The sequence below is a fragment of the Gobio gobio genome, assembly GCF_949357685.1.
Source record: "Gobio gobio genome assembly, chromosome: 22".
In the NCBI taxonomy this organism is placed as follows: Eukaryota; Metazoa; Chordata; class Actinopteri; order Cypriniformes; family Gobionidae; genus Gobio; species Gobio gobio.
The window spans coordinates 22300176-22323495 of NC_137118.1; the positions used below are offsets into that span (position 1 = coordinate 22300176).

At 38.4% G+C, this 23320-nt stretch overlaps 1 protein-coding gene across 2 annotated transcripts in view; it reads left to right on the top strand.

Moving 5' to 3' along the window:
- Window positions 1–23320, top strand: part of il11ra (interleukin 11 receptor subunit alpha) — a 54982-nt gene that overhangs the window by 26733 nt on the left and 4929 nt on the right. The window contains exons 2-9 of one of the 2 annotated variants that reach the window (XM_079804547.1): window positions 6997–7093; window positions 11873–11939; window positions 12403–12563; window positions 17113–17227; window positions 18563–18732; window positions 18912–19081; window positions 19930–20077; window positions 22667–22759. In XM_079804547.1, the coding sequence (XP_079660673.1) occupies window positions 6997–7093; window positions 11873–11939; window positions 12403–12563; window positions 17113–17227; window positions 18563–18732; window positions 18912–19081; window positions 19930–20077; window positions 22667–22759 (1021 nt within the window). Of the gene's footprint in view, window positions 1–6996; window positions 7094–11872; window positions 11940–12402; window positions 12564–17112; window positions 17228–18562; window positions 18733–18911; window positions 19082–19902; window positions 20078–22666; window positions 22760–23320 lie in introns of both variants that reach the window. The other variant, XM_079804546.1, reaches the window with a different exon arrangement.

The window sequence follows — 23320 nt, forward strand, 5'->3', positions numbered from 1 at the left end:
CAGATTTTGGGAAGGTTATCCATATGCGTGTGTGTGCGTGTTCCAGAACCTGATATTTGCTTGCTATTAATTCTGAGTTTTTCCCATGTGTTGTGGTCGTAAATTTTCTCCGTTTTTTTTTTTTTTTACTTGCTTGAATATGCAAACTCAACATCTGGCTGGCATATGTGCATTTGTGTGCGTGTATATATATATGTTTGTTTTGGCATTGAATATTCAAATATGAAATCTTGTGGTTGGAAAAATTCTCCAAAGCATCACATTTTCATAAATGGTAAATTTAGGAACATTTGGTACCACTGTGCAATAAAGTCTTGTAATGCAATATAAACAAAATGTGAAACTGTGAATGATTGTCATTCACAAAAGAGGTTTCGCTGCAGGATATTCATAGCATGTTGATTCTACATTATTCTAGCTCAATTTGTATTGTAAGTGATCTTAATTCAAAGCCAATGGTTAACAATGGGTGTTATTTTTGCCACTAGTTTTAAAATATGCATGTTTAAAATAAAATTGTAAAAGGCTGAAATAAAAGGGTAATGGGTATTGTTGAATATAACAGTATTCAGTATATAGTCCAGTATTATTATTTAAAAACTAATAGACCTGCAAAAGTAACAGCACTGTCATCCTGCCCATAATGTTGGGAAAACGCTAAGGGATGTTATGAGTACTGAGGGGCTGTCTTTAACATGGATTAACAGCTCTATGTTTATCTTCACCAGATGCTCCGCCGTTGTGTTGCGTTCGAACCAGCCGCCCTGAACAACAACAGGCAACAGACTAAATAATATTTAAGGATATGCCCCTGATATATAATTTACCACTGGCTTGTGGTCACCGTTTAGCTCTTGGTTTTTCTCGCTGTGGGTTTGACATGTGGAAGGTAGAGGGCTTGTGTGGAGATGCATTTTTGTGGTTAAGGAAAAGTCAAAGCATTCCTTTGGGTGGGGGTTGATGAAGCCGGAGTTATAACTCTACCTCTTTTGGCTCTGTCGCAAAGAGCCGCAGGTGCACTTTGTGTGAGGTTCGAAAGGCAAACAGATCTTATGGCAAAAGAATTGATGAAGCATTATGATATGATCCTGTCTAACATGCAACATGTGTAAATCCATTTTGTTTGTATAATTTCGATTTATTTTTACATAACATTGCATAAATAATGTGGTTACTGTAGTGTTTATTAGCTTTTCTCTTCCCTAACATACTATATATAACACTATACAATAATAACATTATTTTATGTTTTTACTGTATTTTTTATCAAATAAATTCAGCCATGGTGAACATAAGAGACTTCTTTCAGAAAAATTACAAATATTATATTCTAAACTTTTGAGAGGTATTGTACATTATATATTTATTAATACTAGTATAGTATTGATAGTTATTATTAGACTTAAAAGTGCTAAAAAGTTATACTTTTTTGACTGTACATTGGAATGTTTAAGGCCTGGTTTTAAGCAAGTGCTTTTACTTACAGTTGACAATATATTTAGCTTAAAACAGGGAAAACTGTATAGATTTATAAACTCATTTACCAACAACAACATAAAAGTAAATAACATTTTGAACATTTCTCCCGAAAACATCCACTCCACACTGTTCAACCACTGTTATTATAATCAGGCAGCCTTTAAGTGGTTTAAAGTGTGATATCCCATATCAGACCAACAGAAAAACACGTTACTCTTCCAAATGCTTGATGATAACATGCAGAAGGTCTTTGTGGAACGTGAAAGGAGCTGCACCTCGATGCTGAATTTGACAGTCTTTTGAGAGTTTAGAACATGGAGGCCATCCAAATAACAAACTACGTAAAATAAGAGATTGACCACTGCTGGCTTTAGACTGCCCTCAGGTTTGGCACCCTAAGATACACGTGTAGCCTACAGGATTTATTGCACATACTCTGAGGTTAATGTTGCAACTCACATTATGAGACTTTTAAAGTGCCCCTATTATGCTATTTTAAAGGTTGCTAATTTTGTTTTGAAGGTCTACTACAACAGGTTTGCATGCATCCAAGATCAAGGATTTGGTCTCTCTAAACCCCTCCTTTCTGAGAGTCTACTCTGATTGGTCAGATGGCCTAGTCTGCTGTGATTGGTCTACTCTGCTCTGATTGGTCAGATGGCCTAGTCTTCTGTGATTGGTCTACTCTGCTCTGATTTGTCAGATAGCCCAGTCTGTTGTGATTGGTCTACTCTGCTCTGATTGGTCAGATGGCCCAGTCTGTTGTGATCGGTCTACTGTTGTCAGTCTGTGTTTCAGGTTAATAGTGAGAATAGTGGAAAAACATTGCAGATTGGTGCAGTCCTGCAATAAAGTAGAATAAAACTAATGGGGAACAACTCCTGCCTGCGGTTTTGAGTAGTCGAACTCTTTTGGTGTAGTGAGGAAAATTCCTATATTCTGAATTACCAAGAGATGTCAGATAATAATGATGGCTAAACCATATGGAAATAAAACATAAGTGTGTTTTTCACTGCTCTGTGAGTTTTAGTCTTGCTTTTCCCCTCTGAAAACTGATTTACTGTGGATGATTGTGCCGTTTTGACTAAAATATGTTTCTTGATTACTACTTAATCTTCTACAATCAGGATACAACAGCCAATAATGTTGACACAATCCTGAACGTTTCTCTGACCCATCTGCTTTGAGAAACGCACATCCCATAATGCTCTAGAAGTTGAGAATGATAATGATAATAAGGATGAAGCCTATATAATAATGACATTCAGCAAATATGCATTTATATAAATTATAAAAAAGTCTTTGAATATCTAATAAAGTCAATATGACATTCACAATCGTACTGATATTCAGGTATAGCACTCTTGTTTTGTTTTGCTATCATTTGATATAACACAGGCTATGTCATGAAGTGAAAGTGTTTATTTGGTTCTTGCAAAATGACTGACATACTCGATAATGTCAGCTTGCATATCATTAAAACAATAGTTACGGATATTATCATAGACGATACATATCGCACACCCCTACAGCTCGCTCACATTTAGCAGATGTAGCGGAAATGGTTCCCAGGTTCTCACTGGGAATCTCAGTGGTTAAAAGGTGTCAACTTTGTTTTTCTTCTATTGATAGCAGCACACATTGTGGTTTTAGCACGTTAGTTTGCCAAACTGACGGTGGTTGATGCGTCATTATACGTGCGAGTCATCGAGACAATGTGATTTTATTAACAAATTAATGTTTTGTGTGAAGACCTATCCAAATATGGGAAGGTGATGCCTTGAAGTAAAATAAACACTTTAGTAAAAACGCTCATTGTCAGTGTGTACTGTGACTTTCAGTAAACTGGAAATTACAGTGTCTATATTTGTGTGTGTGTGAGTAATATTTCTGTTATTAATGTTCTCTTTCATGATGATGCTTCTGGTAATATGGTGCTAGATGATCTCTCAAACTTGATGGTAAATAGCACATTCTCAAAGCAAGAGAACCTTAAATTTAAACTGTAAACTATCCGCTTCAGATTTGCATTTAGTATTATCAACACTCCAAACATTCTCCACCAATAAAAAAGCTTTAAAAGCATCCCACATATTAGAATAATTTTTAAATACATTTTATTATTTTAATGAATTAGTTGTATTATTATTTTATATTATACCTACACTTGTTTTTGCTCACTAATGGTAATGTTTGTTTTTGTATTTTAAAAAAAAGTTTTGTATAATCAGTTAACAACAGAATAACTTTCACCTTCGTTTTTCTAGCCTGGATGCCAGCAGAACTTAGCCCCGCCCATAACATTTTTACTCGGGCAGTTCGGTCTGGAATTGATCGGTAGAGAAGTAATTATCCCCGAACAGAAACTGTTCGGACCAATGAAATTGTCAGGGCGGGCTTTAGACGATGATGGACAAATGATCAACATTAACGTAATCATCCACGTCATCAAAAGCCGCTTGGGTTGAATTTGTTCTAATCCTAAACGGAGAACTTGTTCGTATATGCGTTCACCTTTACTATTTCTCTCAAAAATGATGATCGTGTTGGTAAGTACTCTGTGTATCCTTAAATTCTTTTTTTTACAACACCGGCAAAGATCGTTTACATGTTTTTCTTCTAACGTTAGGCTACTTATTCCAGCGTGCGTGCAGACAGGGTTGCCAAGTTTTTACAACAAAACCCGCCCAATTGCTAACGTTCCTCAAAACTAGCCAAAAACAAGCCCAATAGCTTTCCAGGGGGGGTTCTCCGGGAAAAAAAGGCATTTGAGGGGTAAAATATGTGTTATTTTGGCAGGGCTGGCAGCTAAAAATCGCATTCATGGGTCTGTATATCACATAATTGGGGTCGCTTCAACCCGCGGACTGGCAACACAGTGCAGTTGAGTTCTGTTGACATTTGACAACTAACGTTATGCGTCGCTCCGTTGCTCTGATTGGTTGTAGGTCTATCTAATTGAGATCTTTCCTGGTTCGGTTGAAACACGCCCCATAATCACAGCCCAACGGAGCAGTATCAGACTCATATTCTGACTAGAATTGAGTATGACGACGTCAGGCTATCGTTTTTCCACTTCTGCTTGGAAATTTTTTTTGCCGTTAAAGGGTACATAACACACACAGTTTCTGCCAGTCTCATGTTAATATTGAGTATATATACCAGGGCTCTGAACCGGTTCAAGGAACGAAAACGAAAACCGGAAACGAACGGAATTTTAAGAGGAACAAAAACGGAAACGAAATCAAAATCAATTTGAATCGTTCTGAACAGAAACGTTAATTTGAAATGACCATTAACCGGTTAATAACGTTATTTTATCGTTCCCTTTAATATTTTAATTTGGCAGTGACCAATCATGAATTGAGTAGTACAGCATGTGACGTTGACTTATCAAGCGTGAGTGAAATGTCATCTATGAATCTACCGGTAACGCAAGTCAGTTAGGCGCGCATTTTCATGCCTCATACATTTCTTTCCCCGCTGAGGTCTACTATGAATGTGCAGGTATTGGAGGACATTCTTTTCGAACGTTTAAATAAGCAGTACGGACTTTAAGCTCAAATAGACTGATTTAGGCTAGTTTATGGATTTGGTTTAAGCCTATCCAAGCAGGCTATCATCTATCAAACATTTTTCCTATAGTCTTTCAAATTGCCAATACAGGACAGGTCAATGTTTTCTATATAGACGGTTGATGCTTCGTATTAAATGGTATGTTATATTGCATTAAATGATCAAGCTTTATTAGCTGACTGAATTTGATTATGTGATGCAAGGACGTGTTGCGCAGTGTTTGCTTTGAAATTAGCAGCATTAAAAGAGCAATGGTTATCCAGTTTTTTTATTCTTTATTCATGCAATTTTTAAAACAAGTCGTGTTGAAAAAAAGTTATGTACAAAGAATGTTATCACTCTTCTGAAAAGAATTCGGCATAAGAGGCCACTTTAGATTGTCTAACGCTCCATTAAAACAGGTCAATATTTGTCCCTCTGTTTATGCTTTGTAATTAATTAATTAATTCTGGTTTTAAAAATGTTATTAAATAAATATTCAAGTTTAATTACCATGCGTTATATTATTATTGAGTGAAAATAAGTCTATTTATACATATTTGTTTAAAGTATAGGCTAAATTAAAATAACGTTATTAACCGGTATTTTTTCATATCAAACCGTTTTCGTAACAGTAATGTTTATTGAGGAACGCAAAAACGGAAACGCTATAATATCGATTCTGCTCGGAGTGAACCGATTGATATTTTTTTCCGTTTTTAAGCCCTGATATATATAGAGTAGTATTGCATCCTTCATATCTCTGAAGAGTCTTTAGTTTTATCATATTTATAAAAGACAGATACGCTGTACCGATTCTTTCCGAAAACAGCCAAGCTTGTGGTGGGTGCAGTAGGCGGAGCTAAAGAGCTATGAGCACACACACACAATACATCATGGCGTTATCCCTGGATAACTTTTGCTATACGTTCGTGTTGTTTATATTATATGTACTTACTCGCCGATTGCCCACAAAACACAGACATTTGATACAGTTTCGACTCATGTCCAGGAACAAACACACACACTTGCAGAACTTCGTTTCAGCCCGGCGAATACAAACTGCATCCACAGTTTTCTTAATGCTGGGTTATTTGGGAAGCTGAACAAGGTTATCTTTCCCTTACAACCAGAAACACACTTCTTTAGTGACATTGTTGATTTCATGGTCTAAAAACAAAATGACAGCACTGCCGACGGCTTCCATAACCTGAACAAAGCTCAATGATAGGCGCGCTCTTGCTCTCGCTCTGGTTGATGTGCGCTCACATTCGGAAGAAGTGGAGTGTATTTGGAACAGAAATACTCCATTATACGTCCAACTTATTGCTTTTTAATTTTGGCCATGTTTAGCATGAGAATCCAACTCTTTAACAGTGTAGAATCAGAATGCATGAAATAGCCTTACCAACCCCCCCTATTGAATTAATAAACTCTCTTGAGTCTTGTTGAGAGGTAAATGACTTCAGCTATTGGAATGTTAAGATATTTCCTGCACTTTGCACATCCGTTTGTCATAAAAGGATGCCTGCCAGGCAAATCCCAGCCGCACAATTGACAGAAGTGTCCTGTCAGTTAGAGTATTTGTTTAAAATGTTTACAGTCTGTTGATACAAGTCTCCTCTGGGCCGTATTTCAGATAGCGTCTCTTTTCATTTGACGTCATAACCCAGAATGTCGAAACCTTGACTGTCAATTAGTGCAAATATACTTTAGCAAAATAACTTCCCAGAATTCTGCAAAACTGTTCAAATCAAATATCATTCATGGCAACACCGCTTTGCAGTGATGTTGATTCTCTGTGCTGTTTATATGGAAATATCAGATGGTCACGCACGTATTGCCTTGTTGTCTTGTTTGCCTATATCGAAATTAGAGCGGCTAATTGTTATGTTATTTCACAGCCTTGTCGGTTGCTAAGCAGGTGGATGTTTTACACATTAACTTTTTTCTCCCTCACAGATGCCCGGTTTAGTGTCATGCCTTGGCGATCTAATAGTCACTGGAATCATCATCCTCGTCTCTGACCACGTCAAATCGGAGATATGGACCAATGAAGGTACGGATTGCTTTTATTTAAGCCAAAGTACATAAGGATAGCTAGTCACGTTAGCATACGAATTTTGTTGCCGCTAGTATTTGGATTTGTGTCAGCATATGGAATTGTTCAAAAGTCTTTGTAGCGTGTCTTTGTTTAGTCAAAGCAGGGTGAAATTATACTGACCAGCTACTCCAGATTCATCATGTGAAAATTCATTTTTAATCCATATCAGGAACATAGTTATGGCCTTGTTTTGTAGAACAATAAACATCTCTGTTTAAAACTCCCAGTCTCCATTGCCCTACATATGAATTGCTCAATTAATGCAAACCACTCTAGCTTGTGTGTGTGTTATGGCTGCTATTTTGCTGGCTAGAGAGGGAGAAATTTGAGAAATGCGGTGGGATTTCAAATAATATTCTTTTGCCAATATTTCCTGAAAGCCGACATTGAGCACGAGCGTTTCTTGAGCGCAGTTAGACCCTGGCCACTGGAACGACGCCACTCCCAGTGTGTGTGACTCTGTGCGCGTGTGTGTTTGCCCCTCTTTGTTTAACTCTTGGCAGTAAATGTCTGATATAAATACTGAAATCTGACTAGGCAGAAAGCACAGTAACGTAAACACCTTGATTCTTGGTATAGAATCCCTGCTAGGCTTTTAATGGTGAACGTCGAAAGCAACTATTAAACTGTAGCATGTCAAGGCTGCATATAATTTAAAGTTGTTAAACTACAATAAAGTGACACGTTTGAAAATTTTTTTTAGCAACTGACAGAAAAAATTATGACCGCAAGATGATAGCAGAGAGTATATGTATTGAGGTGTTTACCTGATACAAACTTAAATGTATTTGGAAATTTTTAAGATTTTTTTAATGAGCATAAGAAGTCTCTTATGCTCACCAATCAGCCAGGCTGAATTAAAAAAAAAACGGTAATATTGTGACAAATTATTTAAAATAACTTTTTCTATTGTAATATTAAATGCAATTTATTCCTGTGCCCAAATCTGTATTTTCAGCATCGTTACATGATCCTTCAAATATCATTCTAATACAGGGGACTCAAACTCGCGGCAGGATGATATTCTGTGGCCCCCTACTTGACATCAAAGTTTTAGTGTTAGTGCGGCCCACGCGTTGTTCTGAAAAGCACCTTTTTGCCGAGTCGTTGCATGTGCAGCGCTTGACACGTTTGCTGCCTCCTTTGTGTGTGTGTGTGTGTGTTGGCTCGCCCCTCCCTCATGCAGTATAATTGGTTGACACCGCGTGATTGACAGGAACAGACGAACGAAGCTGATCAGACGATCTAAACGAATGTGGTCTAACAGCGCTCGTCAATGTCAAAATGATTGAGATGGCCAATCAAATCAAAGTAGGCGGGGTTTACGTTCTATTTTGGCTCGTGCAAACTGCACAGTCTTCACACACAGACGAGCGTGTCAATCTATCGCTTAATACCGTTGCTTAGAGAGACTCTATTCTTTCTGGTGAAATCACAAAACAAAATGCACACAAACGTGTCCTTGCTCTTAATATACAATCATTAATGAACATCTTTGATTTTAATGAAGAAAAACTATTTGAGGGTGGATTAGAACCCGGAACCTTTGACACGGTTGACAAAAATTCTACAACCAGACCACTAGAGAATTCAATAATTGTTTGCGGATCTATGTATTTATTCACTCATGTGAAGAATATCGGGATATAATATTATTTGATGCAAATTAATGCAGAAATTGTTTACAAATAGTCCCAAAAGATTATTTCTCAACTAGAATTAGACCTAGAATTTCGTTCACTATTCTGTTTGACCTGGTTATAGCCTTGCTTTGAATTAGTCTATTATTTTAAATAAAATAAAAATATTTTCGAGGTTCCACTATCGGCCGGATTCTCCTCTCCAGTACCCTGGCATAGACTTTCCCGGGGAGGCTGAGAAGTGTGATCCCCCTATAGTTGGAACACACCCTCCGGTCCCCCTTCTTAAAAAGAGGAGTGGAACCTCGGATTCAGGAGGAACAGTGTGGTTTTCGTCCTGGTCGCGGAACACTGGACCAGCTCTATACCCTCTACAGGGTGCTGGAGGGTTCATGGGAGTTTGCCCAACCAGTCCACATTTGTTTTGTGGATTTGGAGAAGGCATTCGACTGTGTCCCTCGCGGCATCCTGTGGAGGGTGCTGGGGGAGTATGGGGTCCGGGGTCCTTTGCTGAGGGCTGTCCGGTCCCTGTATGACCGAAGCAGGAGTTTGGTCCGCATTGCCGGCAGTAAGTCAGACTTGTTCCCGGTGCATGTTGGACTCCGGCAGGGCTGCCCTTTGTCGCCGGTTCTGTTCATAATTTTTATGGACAGAATTTCTAGGCGCAGCCAAGGGCCGGAGGGTGTCAGGTTTGGGGACCACACGGTTTCGTCTCTGCTCTTTGCGGATGACGTTGTCGTGTTGGCCCCTTCTAACCAGGACCTTCAGCATGCATTGGGACGGTTTGCAGCCGAGTGTGAAGCGGCTGGGATGGGGATCAGCACCTCCAAATCCGAGGCCATGGTCCTCAGTCGGAAAAGGGTGGCTTGCCCACTCCAGGTTGGTGGAGAGTTCCTGTCCCAAGTGGAGGAGTTTAAGTATCTAGGGGTCTTGTTCACGAGTGAGGGGAGGATGGAACGGGAGATTGACAGACGGATCGGTGCAGCTTCTGCAGTAATGCGGTCGATGTACCGGTCTGTCGTGGTGAAGAAAGAGCTAAGCCGTAAGGCGAAGCTCTCGATTTACCGGTCAATCTACGTTCCTACTCTCACCTATGGTCATGAGCTTTGGGTCATGACCGAAAGGACAAGATCCCGGATACAGGCGGCCGAAATGAGCTTTCTCCGCAGGGTGGCTGGGCGCTCCCTTAGAGATAGGGTGAGGAGCTCAGTCACTCGGGAGGAACTCGGAGTAGAGCCGCTGCTCCTCCACATCGAGAGGGGACAGCTGAGGTGGCTCGGGCATCTGTTCCGGATGCCTCCTGAACGCCTTCCCGGGAAGGTGTTTCGGGCATGTCCAACCGGGAGGAGGCCCCAGGGAAGACCGAGGACACGCTGGAGGGACTATGTCTCCCGGCTGGCCTTGGAACGCCTCGGTGTCCCCCCGGAAGAGCTAGAGGAAGTGTCTAGGGAGAGGGAAGTCTGGGCATCTCGGCTTAGACTGCTGCCCCCGCGACCCGGCCCCGGATAAGCGGAAGAAGATGGATGGATGGATAAAAATATTTTATTATTTCATATTACATTTCATTTATATAGGCTATATTTAAAAAAAATAGAGTAGGCAAGAGAAGCCTATGTTCTGAAAAACCATTCATGTTCAGAAGGAAAGTTCAAATTCAGAGGAACCGTTCATGTTCAGAAGAAACAACTATGTTGAAGAACTGTTAATAATAAAGATTGTTAAGATTGGATCAGTTGTGCTACTTTTTTTTGGAATACTTGAAACACTTTTTAAGTATAATACTTGATGTGGCCCAGCCTGACCCAGAGTCTACTCCAGCGGCCCCCAGGAAAAATGAGTTTGAGACCCCTGTTCTAATATGATAATTTGATGCTCAAGAAATATCTCTAATTATTATTATCAATGTTGAAAACAGTTGAGCTGCTTTATATTTTTGCAGATACTAAATTTTGTAGAAACTTTTTTCAAAAACAATTAAAACGTCTTGAAGATTCCAAAATTTGTATTCATTGTGTAATAAAGCTATAAATTATATTTAACCAGTCAGTTTATTAAATGGAGAATTATGTGTAGTTAGTTTCTTTTTAAGGGAAAACAAAACAAAATCATTATGTTTTGCAATATGTTTATGGCAGTCTTTGTGATGCAGTATATGCATATCTTCAACAGAGCTCTTTACTTTTCTACTAGAAATTGCATCAAAACGCACATTACATGCAAATCTGCAACACATCAAATAAAAAAAACTTTCCCCACCACTTTATGGACATAATCTTACATGTATAGAAATGTTTTTGCTGCTGTCCTGCATGGCTCCACTAGTGTTTGCGGTAACATTTTTAACAATGATGAATGTTTCACGATGATGAAATTTGTTGCACTTTGATGATAATTCAATAAATGTTTAAATACATTAAAGACGATGAAAAAGGTAACTGTTTAAGCGTTTAATAAATTGCACGCTAACATGTTAACTTCGACAGTCATAGTATCTTTATTTATTTTAATGTATTTTATTTGATAGTTTATAGAAGAAGAAAAAAACCTTGAATGCTCCCACCATAGACTGTAAAAAAAGATGGGCAACTTCCTTCCACTGTAGAAAAGTGAAGCCAAAATGAGATCAACATATTCCCAAAAGGGTCATTGTTAATTATGTTATATAGAGCCTGATATCAAGGTCCTGCCTATACTTGCGCAGACTCGGCCGCAAGCACAGTTGTCAATCATGACATTACACCCCATTTTTATAGCATCAAATAACTAAATAAAGCCAAACTTATTGGAAAATTGGACACTTGAACACAAGTCAATGTGATAAGAACTACCTAAAAATCATCTAATGAAAACAAAATTGTAATTATTTGAAGTGAAATTGGATTTTTTAGTTTGGCTCCCATTCGATTACTTGAAGAGCGGGATTTATGACCCATACTAAAGCCAGCCACCAGGGGGAGATCAAAAATGTTTTGGCTTCATTTTTCAGGATGTGTGCGGCACACTTGGCTCCGACGAAATTCCAGTGCTATTAGCTTGTTGATAACATAATAACTTGACAGCTCTGGAATAGAACAGCTCACATGTCTCCTTTCAGTTTCAGACGTCCAGTTTGGTGGACTGGGCTCCAGGGTCACCCTCACATGCGGAGGCTCACATGGCGGGTACGTACTCCAGTCTATATTAAGTTTTTGCTAGAACTCCATCAGACTCCAGAGCTAAGCTTTCCTGTAAGGAGTGATAATAGTGTGCTTAACCACGCTCTGTAGGGGCACGAAGCCAGGCCTTATAGGGTTTGGACACATTGAGGGTATTTAGGGGGGGAATGGGGGGGGTGAGCTTGATTCCCCAGTCTCAGATTTTGGCAAGCCTTGTGTTTCATATAAATGCAGTTGTTGAGAAATCACATTTCTTGCCAAAAAAAGATGCTATCCAAGAGAATACGTCTGCCAAAAATAAGATTTGCAAGACACACAAATGAGTAATGCGATACATAGGTCCAGTTGGCGTTGAAAGCTGTTATTTGGTCGATCGTAGGTATATCTTTGATTAGAACGGGTTTGCAAGGAAACTAGGTGAAGGTTCTTGACTGAGATGTTGACTTTGAGTTTTGGATGGGGTCGACAGGTCTCCGGTGGAATGGCGGTTCAATGGGAGCTCAGTACCGCCGTGGCAAACACACGAGGGCTCGCTTACACTACTGAACACCACACACTCAATGGAAGGCAACTACAGCTGCCATGATGAACGAGGAACTTTACTGCAGTCCATCAAACTACGCCTGGGCCGTAAGTCAACTTCAGTGATACAAGAGTCCCTTGTTTCATGTTTTGACTCACAATGTGAATCATTTGATCAAATATATGAGAAAAACAGTTGCTCAGGGAATATAAATCCCTCAGGGTATATGTCATGTTTAATTTATTGTTAATAAAAACTAGACCACAAGGGATGGATGTACAATTCATTTATTTGAGTACACTTAACCAACAAAGCATTGAAAATGCATCTTTTGTTGGACTGTTTGTGGGGGCCATGTTATGCGTATGGTGATAAACAGTAATGGTCAAATATTGTACCCATTTTCTTTCAATTATTATTATTTCTTTATTTTTCTTTCTTCAGTTTTCCTTAAAGCTGCAGTCCGTAACGTTTTTGGGTTAAAAATGATCCAAAATCAATTTTTGAGTAAGTACATAACCAGCCAGTGTTCAAAACAATCTCCTTTCCTTAGCCCGATTCACAATAACCGATTCACATAATAATGTGTTATAATTTGAGTGGTACTGGTAGCTTTCCGTGGGAAATTCGAGCATGGCGCCGTTCGTCTTTGCGTCATTACCTCACATTTGTATAAGGAGTCCCGGGTAGGCTATATCGCATGTGAGGATGATGCAGGTGGCGGATCATTTATAGTCTTTTCTCACAGCAGCTTGAATAATTAAACATATCATTTTGATGGCGGATTGTAATCCAGAAAGGTCCAAACGACAGTTATCAGTGACAATTGGAGATTTACCCGTATACAAAAGCAAAAGATTAGACTGTATGGAAATTGAAATGTACAGGTATCGCTAATATACATTAAATACACATAATCACACAATGCTGATGTTATTAAGCTCATAGATTCGTTCGATTTAATCACCGTTGGTAGCACGATATATTGTAATGCTTTTTTCCCCCTTCAGTTTCTCAGTACTGCAGCTTTAAATACCAGAGCAAAAGAGCTGTAAATATTTACTACACAAACATTTTTGGAATTGTGTTGGGCCAATGCATGTGCCCTAAAGGGTTGCACCTGGTTTTGGGGGAGAGGAGCAATGATTATCAGATACCTTGAAGGGACACCACCCAACAACAGGAGAACAGAATTCTCCCAAGTTTTCAATCTTTCTCATAATATTGACTGCTGTGAAATTGTATCAGTCACTCTGAGACATTTAAAATGATACCAAACATGAAAGGGAAAAAACTATAGATTCACAAGATACATCATATGTGGTATATAGACATTCTTAGTGAACTTTCAGTGACTTGTGTCAGGGGGAAAGAATCTAAATCTATCTATCTATCTATCTATCTATCTATCTATCTATCTATCTATCTATCTATCTATCTATCTATCTATCTATCTATCTATCTATCTATCTATCTATCTATCTATCTATCTATCTATCTATCTATCTATCTATCTATCTATCTATCTATCTATCTATCTATCTATCTATCTATCTATCTATCTATCTATCTATCTATCTATCTATCTATCTATCTATCTATCTATCTATCTATCTATCATCTATCTATCTATCTATCCATCCATCCATCCATCCATCCATCCAAATCCATCCATCCAAATCCATCCATCCATCCATCCATCCACCCATCCATCCATCCATCCATCCATCCATCCATCCATCCATACAGCCAATCCAATCCAATCCAAACCAATATAATCTATACTTTTAGGACAAATCTAATTATTGCTCTTGATTGAACTTAGCTTGTACAGAACCCAGTACATTCCTTCCTAACCCTAACACCATGTAACAACATTTATCCCTAACAGCCTCATGTTCATCCAAATAAAATTAACTATGGCATCTACCACGACTAAATTCCATTTCTTATGTCATTTTTAGAATGATGTTGGATTACACAAACGACAGTGTTGTAGCAACATAAACATAACGGATCTGATACACTTTGAATCATGGTCTAGACTCGTTACACATTTAATCTCGGATCATACATCCAAGAAGTGCATATGAAGTGCTTGAGGCCTTTAAAATGGTGCTTCAATAGGAAAGTGGTTCTAAATTGGTGGGCTGCAACGATACGGTCACGAACAGCAGAGGCTATAAAGACAATGAACAACTTTTACTGTTGCTGGGCCTCACCTTTTGAAAAAAAGAAGCTTGCTTAATTGTATTGAATGTACACTTGTAGTATACTTCAAATGTTAAAATTGTATATATATATATATATATATATATATATATATACACTCACCTAAAGGATTATTAGGAACACCATACTAATACTGTTTGACCCCCTTTCGCCTTCAGAACTGCCTTAATTCTACGTGGCATTGATTCAACAAGGTGCTGAAAGCATTCTTTAGAAATGTTGGCCCATATTGATAGGATAGCATCTTGCAGTTGATGGAGATTTGTGGGATGCACATCCAGGGCACGAAGCTCCCGCTCCACCACATCCCAAAGGTGCTCTATTGGGTTGAGATCTGGTGACTTTGGGGGCCATTTTAGTACAGTGAACTCATTGTCATGTTCAAGAAACCAATTTGAAATGATTCGAGCTTTGTGACATGGTGCATTATCCTGCTGGAAGTTGCCATCAGAGGATGGGTACATGGTGGTCATAAAGGAATGGACATGGTCAGAAACAATGCTCAAGTAGGCTGTGGCATTTAAACGATGCCCAATTGGCACTAAGGGGCCTAAAGTGTGCCATCCCCCACACCAATACACCACCACCAGCCTGCACAGTGGTAACAAGGCATGAGCTTGTGCAAATTGTAGCCTCTTTTTCCTATTTGTAGTGGAGATGAGTGGTACCCGGTGGGGTCTTCTGCTGTTGTAGCCCATCCGCCTCAAGGTTGTGCGTGTTGTGGCTTCACAAATTCTTTGCTGCATACCTTGGTTGTAACGAGTGGTTATTTCAGTCAAAGTTGCTCTTCTATCAGCTTGAATCCGTCGGCCCATTCTCCTCTGACCTCTAGCATCAACAAGGCATTTTCGCCCACAGGACTGCCGCATACTGGATGTTTTTCCCTTTTCACACCATTCTTTGTAAACCCTAGAAATGGTTGTGCATGAAAATCCCAGTAACTGAGCAGATTGTGAAATACTCAGACCGGCCCGTCTGGCACCAACAACCATGCCACGCTCAAAATTGCTTAAATCACCTTTCTTTCCCATTCTGAAATTCAGTTTGGAGTTCAGGAAATTGTCTTGACCAGGACCACACCCCTAAATGCATTGAAGCAACTGCCATGTGATTGGTTGATTAGATAATTGCATTAATGAGAAATTGAAAAGGTGTTCCTAATAATCCTTTAGGTGAGTGTATATATATATATATATATATACACATTTCCGTCATTTATGAAACAATGCTTCCCCGCCATTTACAAAAATTTCTGGCTTTCCATATTTTCACTGTTATACTGTTACACATCTTCTGAAAGAGTACAGAATCTCCAGATCAAAAGACGTCAAGAAGCAGAAATAAGCGATAACATATGTAAGCAGATGTATATGTAAAATAACGCGGTCATCAACATTAAACAGCATATAAATCTAAATGTCTAATGTTACTGAATGAAATGTCGACCCAGTGTGAGCTATAGGACTGAGTGACAGTGTGAGCTAAGGGTTTTGGTGGACTCGATCCTCTCCATCTATGTTTTGATCATCTTTCTTAATCCGTTCCGGACATAGTCTTTTGACAAAAATGCAATTTTCTCAAAAAAATATTTTGCTCAAAATGTTGCTTTTTTATGAAACTTACCCACATTCAGCTGATAAAAAATAATGCATGAAGCTAAGATTTAAAAAATAATAATAATTTAAAGCAGAGGTCTGTTCTTTCTTTTGATATATTGCATGTTCAGATATTCATACAACAAAAAATATTCTGAGGGCCATGAAACTTGTGAAAACATTTAAAAAATGCTGGCAGGGGAAGAGTTAAAGTACTTGAATTTTTTAAAAGTTATATGCTATTATTTTAATTTGTGAATAATTATATGCTGTACATTTTGAACACTTTTAGTAATAAAGTGCATTCAGCGGTATATCAGCTTTTGCTGTGGTGTTGAAATTGATATTGAGGATCATATTTTATATTGAGAATTAATGGTATTGACAACTGAAATGTTGGTAGCGTGACCGCTATGTCTCATGATTGCGTGATGCCTCTGAAATGGTGCTTGTACTAGGACAAATTCTTGGAAAGCCAGGAAATGTACTAGTAAAAAGGAAGCACTTTGTGTCCCCGGAGCTGCAAAAGAAAGTGTGCAGTTGTACGCCCTTTCTGTTTAACTCGGGGCACTTCCGCTAACAGGAAGTCACTACATCACAGCTCCACAGTTTCCTGAAAGGAAGGGTGAGATTGCTGGTTCCAGCATGTGTGTACATTTAGTCGACTGTATTATGGGCCCTCATGTCCTTGAACACAGCACAGGACTAAACCGTTCTCTCTTGTGCCATCTGTCTGTTTGGATGTTTTGGATTGGGTCCACAGATATAGTTTATTGTGTCTAAAGTTATCTCATGAGAAATTCTTGTCTTCTTTTTCTTCTTCTTTTAGATCCGCCTCATTTTGTCAATGTTTCTTGCAATATGCCGAGTCATATGAAAATCTACTGCTCCTGGGTACAAACCAAGACAACACTCCTGCCCACAATGTACAGAACCTCCTACAGGTGCAGTCTCATCTTGTTTTATATAAATTAAGAAAAAATGTATATATATATATATATTGTAATAAGGTATGTTGTTATGGGAAGAAGGAGGCGGGAACCGGTGAACGTTCAACAAACTTTAATTAATAAATGTAAAAAACTGAAAGTAAAAACGAGCGCGCACACACACACACACACACACACACACACACACACACACATAGTTAAACATAAACAAAACACAACATAAAGTCCAGGCCTGGTTCTGGTTCATATATATATATATATATAAATAAACAAACTGAAAGTAAAAACGTGCGCCGGGGGGTACCCACAAGATTGCCCTCTACTCCCCCGGGGCCAGTCTCGGCGGCCGCAGCACTTGGGGGTAAGGACAGACGAGATGAGAGAAAAGGAGACGGATGCACAAGGAGCGACAGAGACGAGAGAGTGGAGAGAGAAAACAAAAATCTTTGTCCGGTTCCCGGACACACTGCTGCTCGGTCCTCAGCCAGCTGAGAGGCTCTTCCTCGCGGTGCCATGCGATGGTACTGGAATATCCTTTCTGGACGGAACGATACTCCTCCGCCCCGAAAGCTCCTCCAGCTGAGGGCAGCCGGCAGCGAGTCCCACGCTCCCTGCTCCTCCCCATCATGGCGGACGGCTGCAGGCTCTGGCCCACGGACTCCTCCGCTCCCTCTCAGATGGCAGCCAGCCCACCTCGACCCAGGAGCACGGCAGCAACCTCTCCATCCCACCGGGTCTTCACTCACTCTAGCACCACCGTCTCGGGCAGCCATTCTTCCGCGCTGCCCGACCTCCTCAGCATCGCGATCCCCCTCAGCGGCGAGGGCTCTCCGACAGCATGTCTCTCCTTCCTCCCGGGTTTCGGCTCCAACGTAATTAGGCTTGTTGTTATGGGAAGAAGGAGGCGGGAACTGGCAAACGTTTAAAGACTTTAATAAACAAAACACAAACTGAAAGTAAAAACGCACGCACACACACATAGTAAAACATAAACAAACGCAACATAAAGTCCAGGCCTGGTTCTCTCTCGTCCTTCACTGTCGTCGGTCCTCCTTTTATGCTTTATATATATTATATAATATCCTGAAAAAAAATAATCACAGACACAGTTTCCACAAAGAATGAAGCAGCGCAGCCGTTTTCAACACTGATAATAATCATAAATGTTTCTTACGCATCAAATCAGCATATTAAAATTATATACTCACATTGAAAACAGTTATTTTAAATTGTAATAATATTTCACAATATTACTGTTCTTACTGTTTTTTTCCTTCAAATGATTGAGATTGAGATTCACTTAATTGTTTCTTCTGCTGTTTTATACAGTATTAGAGGCAGTGGGGTTGAACCCTGCGAGCAGCAGCATATTGGGGTGAATGAGTGCACAATTACTAACCCACAGTTCTGGAGCTCCTCGAAGGTCCTGGTAAACATCACCGAAATCAATCCACTGGGATCCAACTCCACCATTATCCAAATAGATGCTCATGAACTCTGTAAGTGTATATACCTTCATATTCAATATTCATATATCCACTTCCCAGCCTCAACGAGTAATCAGTTGAGTTGAGAAACTTTCTGAAAGGTTTCTTCAGCTCTCTTAATATAGCATTTGGTTTCATTTTTTTTCTGCTCTACATAATAAGAATTCACATATTTTAATATGTGTGTTTAGTAAAACCAGATCCACCGGAGGATGTTCGAGTTTTTCAGGTGGAAGGCCTGCCCACACAGTTTTTGGTCCAGTGGAGTGGTCCTTCATCCTGGTCAGCGGAAATCATGGGTGGTTTTCCCTTAACATTCTTACTGCGCTACCGGCCGATCGGCTCCAACTACTGGTCAACGGTAAGAACCACATACAGTATAAACAATCTTTTCACACATCCTAAGTTTAAAAGAATAATTAAACTCTGAATAATAACAATTCCGATATTATTTACTCTCATGTCGTTCAAAAAGAACACACACACACACACACACACACACACACACACTGCTCTCATATCTCAGAGTCCCACAGTCATGGGCTGATCTTATCTGCTTTCACCAGGCAGCTTGGCCTTTCATCAGACAACCAGATGTTGGCTGTCTTCAGATCCCTGTGTGTGTGTGTGTGTGGTCCTGGTAAACCCTACGTTATAGGGACGAAACAAAGGGGTCCTTGTCAATGTGAGGACATTTTTTGGTCCCCATTAGGAAAATGGCTTAAAAATCAGTGATGTTGTTTGAAAATGTAAAAATGCAGAACGTTTTCTGTGATGTGTAGGTTTAGCGGATATAATTTAAATTTTGAACAGTATAAAAATCAATGTCTATGGAAGGTCCCCATAAAACATGAAAACATAACGTGTGTGTGTGTGTGTTGTCCTGGTAAACCCTACGTTATGGGGACAAAACAAAGATGGCAATGATATATGAAATCCTTGTCAATATGGGGACATTTATTGGTCTCCATGAAAAGGAAAACGGCTTATACATCACACTAAATGATGTTTTTTGAAAGTGTAAAAATTAGATGTTTTCTGTGATGGGTAGGTTTAGGTTTAGGGGATATAATACACATTTTTAACAGCATAAAAATCATTAAGTCTCTGTTATTACTAACAACTTGAGTGAAATCAGTCTGTCTGAATCAGTGTGGACAGTGTTATCCATCTTTTGTTTAGTGGATGTATGTATTGATCATCCCTCAGCTGGAGACGGAGGAAAACACGAGTCTGAAGATCACGGACGCTCTAGTGGGTCACATGCATCAGATTCAGATCAGAGCTCAGGATGCCCTGATCAACCACAGCCAGTGGAGTGAATGGACTCATGTGGTGGAGGCACGGCCGTGGATTGGTCAGTCAACACACACACACACACACACACACACACACACACACACACACACACACACACACACACACACACACACACACACACAAACACTCTTTGTGGGAACTCTTCATAAACGTAATGGTTTTTATACTGTACAAACGGTATATTCTATTCCCTTAAACTAACCTTACCCCTAAACCAACCTATAACCCTTTCTGCATTTTTACATAAAAAAAAAATAAAAAAAATCATGCTGTATGATTTATAAGCTTGTTTCTTCATGGGGACCTCAATTTAGGTCCCCACAGTGACATGAGTCCCCACGAGTCAGTGTGCATTCAGGTTGAAGTCCCCACCAGGATAGAAAAACATGAACACACACACACACACACACACATATTAACACTCACTAACAAATGTAACCATTGTAATTTAAAAATACAATCATACAGTTAATATGAACAAATGGCTGGTATGACATGAGCAGAAATTGAACATTTTTTTTTTAAAACAAGTTATGTTTATGTGTGTAGAAATCTTAGAATTCAGTTTAGTATTCAGTACTATAACAATTATGCATGAAGATCATACTAGTTGAGATACTATATGAAATATTTTGGTAACACTTTACAATAAGGTCCTATTAGTTAATGTTAGTTGATACATCAACTAACACCGATTAACAATGATCAATACATTTGTTACATAATTAATCTTGTTTAAAGGGATAGTTCACCCAAAAATGAAAATTCTGTCATCATTTACTCACCCTTAAGTTGTTCCAGACCTGTATGAGTTTCTTTGTTCTGCTGGACACAAAATAAGATATTTAGAAGAATGTTTGTAACAAAGCAAATAGAGCAAACATTGACTACCATAGTATTTTTTTCCCTACTATGGTAGTCAATGGTTGCTCTATCTGCTTGGTTACAAACATTCTTCTAAATATCTTATTTTCTGTTCAGCAAAACAAAGAAACTCATACAGGTTTGGAACAACTTGAGGGCGAGTAAATGAAGACAGAATTTAAATTTTTGGATGAACTATCCCTTTAATGTTAGTCAGTAAAACTACAACTGTTCATTGTTAGTTCATGTTAGTTCAGGTCTGTTAAATAATATTAATTTGTATTATTCTTCCAATTAATTAAATTATTTTTTAAGTTAAACTTTTAAGGTAACTGTACTTTAAGGTCTCATTTGATTGCCTGTTGATTGCACTCAATTAACTTGAGTGCCGCGTTTTAGAAAGCAACATGCAGGATACTCTGCAAAAGTATGTAAGGGAGTCTAGGGTGATGTTAACACTGAAAATGATAGAAAAGTAGCGCAATGGAATAATAAAAAAAAAAAAACACATTCTGAGAAACATTTAATTTAATGCAACAAAAGTTGCATTCATAGTAACATAGCCTATAAGCTTCCATTCTGTTTTCTTTCCAAATTATCACTAGACAGTAGAAAACTGTATATGTTAGCATTTTTTTAAAAGTTAAAATAAGATATATAAAATGTTATAAATAAAAAAACTTCCTCGATATCTGCCAGCCCACCCTTCTATAGGTACCTAGAACCATGCATGACTGAGATTAATATTAACTGAGATTTATAAGCTGTAGAAGTATTGTTCATTTTTAGTTCATGTTAACTAATGTTAACAAATTAAACCTTATTGTAAAGTGTTACCACGTTTGTTTTTAGTAAATGTTGAAATAAGCATTATCTAAAATTAAAAGTGTGTTTTCATTGTTAGTTCAGGTTGATTTATGGAAACTTATTGTAAAGTAATACAAATATTTCTATATTTATTAATTTGCCACACCATGGGACCATTCAAAGTAAACTAGTCTAGTGAATTCTAGTGAATTCAGCCACCCATATATTAATATTAATATTAACTATGTTTAAAACAGATGCTGCTTTTTTAATTCAATGCTTTTAATGCTCAGTGTTTTTAATTAATTTGTAATTTAAAGTAAAATGTCTTAATTCAAATAAATTTTCATTAGATGCTTTAGAGAAATTACTCCGTCATTATATATTTCACAGAGCTTTGAATATAATTTAAAATAACAGAAAACTACTGTAAATTTAAAAAAAAAATTAGGTTTCTCTTTTTTCTTTCTTTTTTTACAGTGTAAAACACACACAACCAATCACGGAAAAATGCATATGTATGAATCAAAATCACGTTTTTCTTGGAGTAGTGCTTTAAATGTATTATATATTACTCATCATCTATCAAATTCTTCAGATAACTAATGTAATAATAGCGTAAATCAAATTGTGCACAGCTAGCATGATTCTTCAGGATATTGGACTGTGTTCTATGGCAGATATCTGATAAATCTAATAAAGGAAGATAATTATATTTAGATGCTGGCAACTCATAATCATCAGATTTCCTTATGAAACATGTCTTGTGATTTGCTTTATAGAACACAATAACCTTACTAAAAAAATAATGCAAATTAAATGATGAGCTTTGGATCGTCAAGTGGAAAACTGTCGAGGAAGACTTATTCTGACATGACTTTTGAGGGGAGCTGGTCATGAATAATTCAGAAGTCGTATAAATATATATATAACTATATTTGTTTTGCAATTTTAGAGCCTTGGGAAGAGACAACAGAGGAACAAGTGGATTATAGCTTTTCAATTTTCAATTTGTCATTTCCAGTGAGGACAACAGACAAGTCCCCAGGTATTTGCTTTACAGTTTCATACTCCATAAGTTGTATTTATTTATTTTGTTAAGAATGCACTGTGCAACAAATTATATTTTTGCTCATAGTTACTGAGGAGTCTTGGCAGGGACTGTTATACGCATTCCCAGATTAAACACAAAGTATCTGATGTATTTGAGATCTTTGCCAGATTTTTTTTTTTTCACCCCCTAAATGTCATCCAGATGGTTTGGACTTGTTTGTGGTGGGCGGAGATTCCCCATCATCTGGCCTTGACCAATCAAAGCGTACCAGCCTCCCGTAATGCCGTCATGTGGCAGACACCAACATGACTCATTCTGCTGTTCATTAGCTAACTGTTTCCAGGCCGTTTAATTATAGCTACTCATCTAGCAAGTGGACATGCTGTACAATTGCAAGAGTCATATTTATCAGCTCAAGGCTAGAATGAAGTAAATATATTTGACCTATAAAGTGCTCTTAACAATTAAAAAAACAAATCCATAAAACCTGTAGTGACCAGACAGTTAAACCAATTATATCTGTGTTTTTCAAAGTAGCCACCCTGTGCCTATAAT